Below are 12,012 nucleotides of genomic sequence, written 5' to 3' on the forward strand. Positions count from 1 at the left end.
AGCACCCAGATTGGGAGACTGGTGCCTGGCATTTAGTCAACATGATTGGCCCAAGTAGCCTTCCAGTGAATTTGGAAGTTATGATGTGGCACAGTAGCGCTGTGGTTAGCACAATGCTTTACAGTACCAGTAAACATCACAAACATGCAGACCAGCTAGCACATACCTGGCAATGCTGGACATATTTTTGGGAGGAATCCCCTTCAAATTCTTGATACTTCCTAAACATTTTGCCTTCATTAGAGCATCATTTATGTCCCTATAATGAGTAAGAGTTTAACACACAACCTGAAAGCCTGAGAGTGGTGAGCCACCCACTTTGCCCCAGTGAAGATGGACAATCAGATTGGATTTTATGGTAAGACAATGAACTCTATTATGCTTATTGTTCTATTATTTATTTATTTAGTATGCCCTCAAGAAAATGTATCTCGGTGTTGTATATAGTAACATATATGTTCTTTGATAATAAATTTACTTTGAACTTTGAAAGTGCTGAGGAACTCAGCAGGTCAGGCTGTATCTATGGAGGGAAATAAACTGTTGACATTTCAGTCTGAGACCCTTCATCGGGACTAGAAAGGAAGGGGAAGAAGAAGAGAGAATAGGAAGGTGAGGGGAAGGGAAAGAGTACAGGCTGGCAGGTGATAGGGGAAACCAGGTGAGAGGGAAGATAGGAAGGTTGAAATCAGAAGCTGGGAGGGGCTGGGTGGAAAAGGTAAAGGGCTGAAGAAGAAGGAATCTGATTGGAGAGGGGAGTGGACCATGGGAGAATGAGAAGGAGGAAGAGCATCAAAGGGAGGTGATAAGCAAGTGAGGTGAAGAGAATTGGCTTTGATTTGAGGGTGACGCATTGGTTAGCTTAACACTATTATTGCACAGTCTCATGAATGCATGGAACGACAGCCAATCTACTGGAGGAATTCAGTGGATCAAAGAGTCATATTCTTTATTAGAATAAAGAAGCAGGCCCTTCTGCCCATTGTACCCATGCTGATATGATCTGTTGCCAAGTCCCATCTACCTGTACCTGTACGAAGGACCTCCATACCCTTCTCATCCATGCAGCTGTCTAAAATTTCCTTAAATGTTGCAGTTGAACCTGCATCTATCACATCCGCTGCCAGCTCACTCTACACTTACATCACCCTCTGAGCGAAGAAGCTTACCCCTCAGTTTCCCTTAAATATTGCAGCTTTCATCCTATACCTATGACCTCACGTCTCTCCCAAACCCAGGGGGAAAAAGCCAGTGTGCATTCAACCTGTCTTTTATAGGCATCCATTAGTCTCGAGAGACCATGGATTTGCGCCTTGGAAGGTTTACAGGGCGCAGGCCTGGGCAGGGTTGTAGGGGAGACCGGTATTTGCCCATGCTGCAAGTCTCCCCCCTCCTCGCCACCAATGTTGTCCAAGGGCACCAGTGTCATCGCAGAGCAATGTGTTGTGAAGTGCCTTGCTCAAGGACACAACACGCTGCCTCAGCTGAGGCTCGAACTAGTGACCTGCAGATCACTGGACCATCGCCTTAACCACTTGGCCACGCGCAAACACTCAACCTATCTATACCCCTCATAATTGGTATACCTCCATAAGATCTCCCTTTATTCTCCTGCGCATCAGAGGATAAAGTCCTAACCTATTGAAAGTTTGAAGTAAATTTATTATCAGAGTGCATATATGTCACCATATATGACCCTGAGATTCATTTTCTTTTGGGCATACTCAATAAATCTATAGTAGAATAATAACCACAATAGAATCAATTCCTAATATTCCTAACCTACTGGGACTTATGGGGCAGAATGGTAGTGTAGCGGTTAGCATAACCATATTATAGTGCCTGTGAGCCGGGTTCATTACCCATCTCTATCTCTAAGGAGTTTTTACATTTTCTTTGTGACCGAATGAGTTTTCTCCAGGTGCTCCGGTTTTCTCCCACAATCCAAGGAGAGGGTTAGTAAATTGTGGCATGCTATGTTGGTGCCTGAAGCATGGTAATACTTGCGGGCTGCCCTCAGCACATCCTTGGACTGTGCTGGTTTTGACACAAGTCAAGTCAAGTCACTTTTATTGTCATTTCGACCATAACTGCTGGTACAGTACATAGTAAAAATGAGACGACGTTTTTCAGGACCATGGTGTTACATAACACAGTACAAAAACTAGACTGAACTACGTAAAAAACACAGAGAAAGAAAAACAACTACACTAGACTACAGACCTACCCAGGCCTGCGTAAAGTGCACAAAACAATGCAGGCATTACAATAAATAACAAACAGGACAATAGGGCAGGCAAACTACGCATTTGGCTGTATGTTTTGTTGGTCGTGTGGCAAATGAAACTAATCTTAATCCTGAGTGTGATTGAAGATCAACAGTTAAGGTGGGTAGTGTACATGTCAGCAGCTCAAGTGAATCTGATGAGGCGACCAGGAGGATGGATGGACAAAGAACAAGGCGGGGCTTAAGAGTTGACAGAGAACGGTGGACGCCGGTGTAGTAGGTGTTTCATTTCTTGGTCCGTACACTCAGTGTGTCTTCTTTCCATTCCGTAGGCCTCAGTACGGTGGCAAGTTCTGCCTAGGATCCACCCGGACCTATCAGATGTGCAACATCCAGGCCTGCCCAGGCAACGGCGTTGATTTTCGAGCTCAGCAGTGTGCCGAGTACAACAGCAAACCCTTCAGGGGGTGGTATTACAAGTGGAAGCCCTACACAAAGGTTGATGGTAACTATTCAAATGCTGCGTTTTAATGGGGCTTCGTTGAGAGTGTGTATGAGTCTCAAGTGCTTCCCCGTCCAAACCTTGGGCTACTGGCTGGAATTCTGCTGTGCCTGGCATGTACTTGCTGTCTGTGCTGTACCGGACTCCGCTTTCTTTCAGCCAGTCTCACCCCAGACATCGCAAATTCCATTCCTTTCTCCTTCCTGATACTCAGATCCACGTTAAAAAACCTCAGCTGTCAGTCCTGACAGCAAATTTCACATTCTTACTATCGAGCTATAAAGCTAGCAGGCCCTTCAGCCCGTCAGGCCTGTGCCAAACATTAATTGCCCTTTACTACTAATCCTACAGTATTCCCAGTTTTTAAATCTTCCACATATTCTAATCGACTTTCCCAAGATCGTGCCTACACACCGGGAGCAAATTACAGGGAACAATTAACTCAGCAGTCTTCATGGTACACAGAGCACAGTAGAAACAGAATCTAAATCAGGTTTAATATCGCCAGCATATTGTGGCGAGCATTTTGTCCACGATGACAGACGAGAAAAGCTCGTTTACCCCAGCTTGTGTCTTTATTGCGACAAGCACAAAAACGGAACGGGTGCTATGAGATCCCACTCACTCATATACTGATGAGGGAGGTGATGATGACACACTGGTTACAGTTAGGGTGACTCACAGACATACATGTAATTAAATGTATAACCCAAGCTAAAATGTAGCAATAAATGAACTTGCACACCCCACCATAATCCCATGAAAGCATTTTAAACAAGAACAATAAATAGCAATGGCCGCTAGGAATTCTGGGTCGGGCTGTCGACCAAGCCTGACCCCAACCCCAGAGCGTTACACTGCCCCCACCTGAGGGTTCAGCCATCCCCAACAACCCCAGAGTCCAGAAGTCCCGGTGGTGGTCAGTGACACTGCTGGGTTGCCCCCCACCCCAATCCCCAAAGGAGGCACTGTCTGCTGAGGCAAGAGGCAGGGCACTCAAGAGTGTCACTTCCTCCCTGTAGCCTCGCTGGGTTGGTGGTGGCCGAGGGCCAATACGGTGCCAGCTGGTCCTGGTGCAGCACAGCTGTCTTCCACCGTTCAGGCAACCGCACCCCAATGTACCACACAGGAGATGCGGTTAATCACCTCTCCCAACAGATTCCCAGCTTGGGGGGTTGTTCCTTCTTCTGGGTGGGGCAATTGGGGCCCCCACCATGTACTGCAGCACTGGCACCCTAGGCTGGTGGTCCTGCCCCTTCTGGGACGTGCGAGTGTCACAGCAGTGCACGAACAACTCCACGTCCTGCCTGTACCCAGGCCGGCGCCCGCCCGACATCTTGGCAACTCCGAAATGGCCGGCCCCCGCCAGCCCGTGCGCCACCCAGGCCAGTAGAAGCGGTTGCGCAGTTTGCCCAACGTCTTTGTGGCCCCGGAATCGCTGCTCCCGCCAGCCTATAAGCGAACCGCAGCACTGTGGTGCCAAGCCCTCAGGGGACCACCAGCTGCAGGAGATGTCTGCTGTTGTCAGAAAAAGGCTACCACTGGAATAGCACCTTAACAGTGAGAGTATAGGGCTTTGTTCTCTGGGTCCAGGGCGGAGACCTCTACCCACTTTGGCTGCCGTCCCACACTCACCATCTCCTCACCTAGGCCAGCATGGGATCGCTCACCTGCTCATTGCTGCTAGTCAGTGGTGGGTAGGTCTACCTGGCTGTTGGCTGCCACCGCTTGCCCCCGGTTCTGCTGGGCTGCTGTGGGGTGTGCTGCACCTCGGTGGGCCGCTGTGAGACTGGTAGTGGTTGTTCTGCACCTACCTGGACCTCTTCCTGCAGCTGCCCTGCCAGAGAGCCACGGCTTCAGCGCCGAGGTACAGTGTTGCCCCCCGACGCATCCACACGGGCCCCCAGTCGGAACAGCCGGTCTAGGCTCCCAGACGTCGGGCAGCCAAACCTCCTGCCCCACTGTGTTTCTCCCCACTGCGATACGCAGCCGCCTCTTCCCTCTCATCCCTGCAACAGTCGGCGGTGGCCATAGCCAGCTGGACTGCTGTTATTGTTCATCCAGGTGGGGATGGCTGGTCTGTGTTGGGGCAGACACAGGGACTGGTGATGGTTGACCCCGTGTATACCATTCACACAGTACAAAGACACTTGTTCATTTTATCCAGGTTAGCCTCCAAACTTGGACACTCCATAACTACTAAAATCTCCTTTGCACCCATCCCATTGAAAATCCCTGCTCAATTGTAAAGACCTCAATTGTGTCATCTTCTGCTTTGTGGTCACACGGTACTGTAATCCCTGCGGTGAGCCACATAGCCCTGCATACAATTTATTTCCCCTTCAGTTAGGCCATTCAGCCATCGTGGCTGATTTATTATCCCTCTCAACCCCATTCTCCTGCCTTTTCCCCATAACGTTTGATGCCTTAATAATCAAGAACCCATCAACCTTAGCTCTAAATATACCCAATGACTTGGCCTCCACAGCCACTTGTGGCAATGAATTCCACAGATTCACCGCCACCTGGCTGAAGAATTTCTGCTTTATCTCTGTTCTATAGGGAATTCCTTGTATTCTGAGGCTGTGCCCTCTGGTCCTAGACTTCTCCACTATAGGAAACATCCTCTCCACGTTCACTCTACCTGGGCCTATCAATATTCAATAGGTTTTAATGAGGGATCCCCCTACTTTACTAATCTTCAGTGAATACAATCCCTGAGCCATCAAACATTCCTCATACATTAACCCTTTCATTCCCAGAATCATTCTTGTTACCCTCCTCTAGACCCTCTCTGATGCCAGCACACCCTTTCTTTTATAAGGAGCCTAAGACTGCTCACAATATTCCAGGTGTGGTCTAACCAATACCTTATAAAGCCCAGCATTACATCCCTTCTTCGTTCAGTTTAATATTCTGAATTCTTGATAGGACATCACAGATTATTTAGAATGGTTTCAAATTAAATCCTTCCACAGTGTGCTAGCCAAGGTTTACACCTTCATATGCCATCATTTTCTGGTTGTCAGACCACTGCTATAAACGAGGACTTGCTGTGTGCAAATTGGCTGACTGGTTTCACACGTAGAGTTCAGAATTGTACTTAGAGTGCCTATAAAAAGTATTCATTCCCCCACCCCCCCCCCAGAGTTTACATGTTCTATTGTTTTACAATAGTAATTTGGCTTTTTGACACTCATCAACAGAAAAAGTCTTTTTTGTGTCAAAGTGAAAACAGAGCTCTACAAAGTGATCTAAACTAATTACAAATATAAAACACAAAATAATTGATTGCATAAGTATTCGCCCCATTTAATATGACACACTGGTGCAGGCAATTGGTTTTAGAAGTCACGTAATTAGATAAAGGTAGTTCTGTTTTTGGAGACCGATGTGCAATCAAGGTGCTTCAATTGATGGCATTAGAAGTAAACCTTTATCTGGAAGGTCTGTCTGTAACCTGTAATCAGTAACCTGGCAAAAACTACACCATGGAGACAAAAGAATACTCCAAGCAACTCTAATACAGTGTTCAGAAAACCATAACCCAGGAAAGAATGGATAGTTTTCTGAGCACTCTATCTATCTCCAACTTTCTTTTTACCCTGTGGCAATTTGAGTCTGTGGGCAATTCAACTAGAAGTGGCTTCACTTCTATTTCTGAGAAGACATTCAAAAACAGCTAAGCAAAATGGATTCCTGCAAGTTTTAATCCTATAAAACCAGGCAGAGTGATTTTAAAATAATCAGTTGGTTATTAATGAGAAAAGCATAGGATTCAGGGGAGCGAGATCTTCACCCAGAGAGAGGGGAGAAATGAGGAACTCACTACCTTGAGGAGAACCTGAGGTGAAGATAACCAATCAACAAGTTGTAGATGTGGTTGAATGAAGAAGAGTTTGAGAAGGGATTTGTGGATCAATAAAGTATGTCTGTCTGTCTGCCTGTGTTGTAGGAGCACTAGCCATTTGGCCTGTTGATGTAATACTGTGCTACTTTCAGGAATTGATTTTATCACTGGCTAATCTTCTGAAGGAGCGTTTTCATACTTGTGAAGTATCTGTTCTTAGTCATTCCTGGTTCCTGGGCTTCCATTGCTGGAGTACCATCACTGATGAGGTTTAGCCATTGTTTACTGCTGTCTAAACATATCTTATCAGAACTGCCCCGGGGATTAGCCTGTGGATCAAACTGACATGAGTCCAGAGATTGATGTGTCTGCCTTCTGTCTCTTCCTGTCACCATCTGATATAATCTGCAGCTCATAAAGACCAGTACAAGTGAATGGCAGATAGCTATACAATTCTGGCTTCTGCCCTGTGGTGTGGTTTTAAGTAACGATTTTGATTTTGTACTTGCAGATGAAGATGTTTGCAAGCTGTATTGCATTGCTGAGGATTTTGATTTTTTCTTCGCCATGTCCAACAAAGTGAAGGATGGTACCCTTTGTGTTGAGAACAGATTTGATGTCTGCATTGACGGCATGTGTGAGGTGAGGTGCTGAATACTTCCTGTTGTGGATAGGCTAAAGCAACATGGATTATAACAAGACTTCCCTTTTTTTATACTCTAGAGACCTGCAGGGTTCCTATTATTAAAAATCACAAAGAGAATATATTTTGAAGAAAGGAATATATGAGGACTGTTGTAGAACAGAGGGACTGGAAATATAGATCCACAATTCTTTGAAAGTGGCATCACAGGTAGAAATCTTTTGGCATACTGGCCTTCATAAATCAAAGTACTGAGTACATGAGTTGGGATGTTATGTTGAAGTGGTGTAAGATGTTGGTGAGGCCTAATTTGAAGCGTTGGATGCGGTTTTGGTCACCTATGTACAGGAATGTTGAAAATAAGATTGAAAGAGTGCAGAGAAAATGGACAAGGATCTTTCCAGGGCTTGAGTTATAGGGAAAGTTTGAAAAGGTTAGAACTTTATTCCTTAGAGTGTAGGAGAATGAGGGGAGATTTGATAGAGGTATACAGAATTATGAGGGGTATAGATAGGGTGAATGCAAGCAGGCTTTTTCCACTGAAGTTAGATGAGACTAGAACTAGAAACCATGGGTTAAGGGTGAAATGTTTAAAGAGAACATAAGGGGGCAACTTCTTACTCAGAGGGTGATGAGAGCGTGGAACGAGTGGCCAGCAGAAGCAGTGGATGCGGGTTTGATTTCAACATTTAAGAGAAATTTGAATAGGTATATGGGGCAGGGAGGGCTATGGTATAGGTGCAGTTCAAATGGACTAGGCAGATGAACAGTTCAGCATGGACAATGTAGTCTAAAGGTCCTGAATTTGTGCTATAGTCTTCTATGACTCTGTGAGACAGATGCCTCAATAATCTCTCACTGAACACGATAGGTAGCTGACCCTCAATAAGATTTTAGTGCTGGAATTGGTTTACTGTTGTCACATGACCGACATGCATTAAAGTGCTTGTCTTGCATAGTTTATACAGATCACATTGCATCGAGCTAGAACAAGTTAAAGCTATAATAATGTTAAATAAAGTAAAACCTACAGAGGAAGTGCAGTGCAGATAAACAATAAAGTGCAAGATCATAATAAGGTTGATTGTGAGGTTAGAAGTCCATCTTATCATAGAAGAGGTTCATTCAAGTGGGATGGAAATTGTCCTTGAACATAGTAGTATGTGCTTTTGGCTTTTACCCGACGGGAGAGGGAAGATGGGAGAATGAGAAAATCTTGGGTGCCTAAGACCTTGTACAGTACTGTACATCAAGATAGGATGCTTTTTATAGAACATTGATAAAAATTGGTAAGGGTCGACAGGGACATGTCAAATTTCTTTAGCCTCCTGAGGAAGCAGAGGGATTGGTGAGCTAGCTTCAGGATCTGGGTGTGAGAGCGATAAATATAAATTCTTTCTGCACAAAAGAACAGCCAAGCAAGGACTGCTTCTTGCCTCTCTTCTGTCTGAGGGACAATTGCAAGCAGCCCAGAATCATTCTGATTGCCTGCACTTCCCATCCACTGTTGACATGACGTACAGCTTGGATGTTGGAAATGGTCAGGGGTAGGGGGAAGGGAGTAGTAAAACTGGTTAAGTCCTTGATTAGCTGGGGTCAAACAGAACGGAAAGGCCCAAGGCGAGGGCACTTCTCAATCTGTGTTAAAGTAGTTATTCTAACCTTAATCCTTAATTGGTGAACTGTTTCTTCAGGCAGTGGGGTGTGACCGAGTTCTGGGGTCAAAGGCCACCATGGATGCTTGCGGAGTGTGCAACGGAGATAATTCAACTTGCAAATTCTTTCAAGGGCAATACCTTCAGCAGCACCGGGCAAACGGTAAGTGCATCTAGTACATAGAACATTACAGCACAGGAACACACCCTTTCGCCCACAATGTTGTGCAGATCTAGTTAAATTAATAAGCAAATGGCCAACTAAACTAATCTGTTCTGCCTACATAATGTGCATCCCTTTTCATTTTCCTGACATTCATGTGCCTATCTAAATGTTTGTTAACGTATCAGCCTCTACCGCCACCCCAGGCAGTGCATTCCAGACACCCACCACTCTGTGTAAATAAAACTTACCCTTAAAACGTCCCCATATACCTCTAACAGACATCTGTGGAGGAGTGTGTAACACATTCATCTAGTAATGTCTCTTGGAAAGCATTACTTAAATACCTTTGGCAGATCTGCTCGAACTTAGAAAACCATCCTGCGTCCAACAGAGTCTCATAGGTTCAAAGAAAGAGGGTTTTAGTACTGAAAAAATATTATTGGTCCGTACGTATATCACAAGAGATTCTGTGATGCTGGAAATCCAGAGCAGCATTCACTAAGTGCTGGAGGAGCGCACCAAATCTATGCAGTGGAATAAATGGTCAACATTTTGGGCTGGGACCCTTTACCATGAATGGGAAGGAAGTAGAGAGAAGCCAGAATTAGAAGGTGTTGTGGGTGAGGGGAAGGAGTACAAGCTGGAAGGTGTTAGGTGAAGACAGGTGAGGAAGTGGTATGCTGCCTGACCTGCTGAGTTCCTTCAGCATTCTGTATGTATAATTCTGTATTAATCCAGCTGCCTTATGGCTTATCATGGGGTGTCACGGTAGCATTGCGGTTAGCACAATGCTATTACAGCTCGGGGCATCAGAGTTTGAAGTTTAATCCCTCCATCCTCTGTAAGGAGTCTGAACATCCTCTCTAGAATGTGTGGGTTTTCTCCAGATGCCCTGGTTTCCTCCCACAGTCAAAAGATGGACTGGTTAGAATCTGCTGGAGGAACTTGGCAAGTTAGGCAGAATCTGCTGAAAGAGCTGGTCAGGTCAGGCAGAAACTGCGCTGGAGGAACTTGGCAGGTCGGTCAGAGTCTGTGATGGAGGAACTCAGCAGGTCAGTCAGAGTCTGTGATGGAGGAACTCGGCAGGACAGTCAGAGTCTGTGATGGAGGAACTCGGCAGGTCAGTCAGAGTCTGTGATGGAGGAACTCGGCAGGACAGTCAGAGTCTGTGATGGAGGAACTCGGCAGGTCAGTCAGAATCTGTGATGGAGGAACTTGGCAGGTCAGTCAGAGTCTGTGATGGAGGAACTCGGCAGGTCAGTCAGAGTCTGTGATGGAGGAACTCGGCAGGTCAGTCAGAATCTGTGATGGAGGAACTTGGCAAGTCAGTCAGAATCTGTGATGGAGGAACTTACTTTTTGAGCTGAGAACCTTCATCTGGACTGGCAGAAACGTGAGGAGGATAAAACAGAGTTAGTGTAGGATTGGTCCCTGTTGATTAGTGTAGAGTTGGTGGACTGATGAACTCTCTGACTGTGAGACACGTTTAGCTTGATTTGTCGCATGTACGTCAAAACACAGTAAAATACATTGTTTTGTGTCAACAACCAACACATTTCGAGGATTGTGCTGGGAGCTGTTTGCAAGTGTTGCCACGTTTCCAGCACCAACAGACAATCCTGCAATTTACCCATCCTAGCCTGTACGTTTTTGGAATGTGGGAGGAAACCAGATCACCTGGAGAATTCACTAACTCTTTACAGACAGTGGTGGGAATTGGACCCCAGTTGCTGGCGCTGTAAAACACTGTGCTAGCCACTATGTTGTCATACTGTTCTGTGTACAATCGCTGCGTGTTTTAATCTTACTCCGATACGCAGTTGCACTGACCGTAATAGAACCAGGCGCTGAGAGAGGCTTCCATCGATCAGGGTCGACCATGGATGTTGCATCCTAGTTGTCGAGATATGCAAATCTGGGGAGTCAAATATGGAGAGAAAGCTGTTGCCCATGTAGCAAACTCCCCCTCTCCATGCATCTGTTGAACGCAAAGGAACAGCAAAGACCAATGCTGTTTGGCACCAGCAACTTCGTAGGAATTGCCAGTCAGTGTTACACCTTGGGGGCTCCACCTCTCTATTTTTCCCAAGGGGTTTACTCCCGAAGCCTTCTCCATGAGTGAGTGTAGCTGGAAGGCAACAGTGGTTTGAGATCAGAGTTTTCCTTCTCCTAGATGAGCTGTCAACCACAGCTGATGAGCCCCACCTTCTGGAAGCAACTGGTTTTAAGGCTCCACTTAACCCACTTTGGCCCCTTCTCCTGTCCCTACAATTGTTCCACTGGGCTTAGTAGCTAAACCACACGTGAAGGCCAGGAACTGGACTTGGTTGTTAGAGGCTATTAGAGGTGCATCCCATTGGGAGCATTTAGTAGGTAGTGGGAGCTTGTCCCCATTACCACCCCCGTCATCATTATCAACTTTGAGGAACCAAGCACAGGAAGAATAGAATAGAACAATCACAACTACACAACTGAGCTGGGGTGACTTTCTGCGCTACTGTTTCATTGAACACAAATCTCAAAAGACGCAAGTCACTGGGAACAATTTTAGCTTAATATGATCACATAATGCTCATGGTTCCTAACAGTTTCAAAGACGCTTTTTCAGCTCCACTTAGTCAGTATTAAATACATCCCTCTGTGATCTCATGAATCTGATTGCTTTGAGTTATAAATCTGGAACAAGAAATGCAGTTTGGAGTGAGATTCGGGTCTACTATCTTCCCACAAGATGTCTGCATACATCATTTGAAAATATACTAAAAAATTTTACAGGATCTAATAGAACCTTACACTCTGTTACCATGTTTGAGTGGGTCTGGTGTGGTTCTTTCTTCCGCTCCTCCATTTGATCAGATCGTGACCTCAGCCTAAATTATCTGCCTTGATCTTTTATCCCTGGATATCTGCAACATGTGATGAGGAGGCAAAGTGGTTAAGCTACAGGTGAAATAGGCAGAGGCCTGAAG

General features: G+C 45.7%; 1 protein-coding gene across 2 annotated transcripts in view; it reads left to right on the forward strand.

The window, feature by feature from the left end:
* Nucleotides 1-12,012, forward strand: part of adamts18 (ADAM metallopeptidase with thrombospondin type 1 motif, 18) — a 304,264-nt gene that overhangs the window by 219,275 nt on the left and 72,977 nt on the right. For both annotated transcript variants that reach the window (XM_073070409.1, XM_073070410.1), the window contains 3 exons: nt 2,560-2,732; nt 7,091-7,221; nt 8,917-9,040. In XM_073070409.1, coding sequence (XP_072926510.1) covers nt 2,560-2,732; nt 7,091-7,221; nt 8,917-9,040 — 428 coding nt within the window. The remainder of the gene's footprint in view (nt 1-2,559; nt 2,733-7,090; nt 7,222-8,916; nt 9,041-12,012) is intronic.

Source organism: Hemitrygon akajei, chromosome 17 (assembly GCF_048418815.1).
Source record: "Hemitrygon akajei chromosome 17, sHemAka1.3, whole genome shotgun sequence".
Classification (NCBI taxonomy): domain Eukaryota; kingdom Metazoa; phylum Chordata; class Chondrichthyes; order Myliobatiformes; family Dasyatidae; genus Hemitrygon; species Hemitrygon akajei.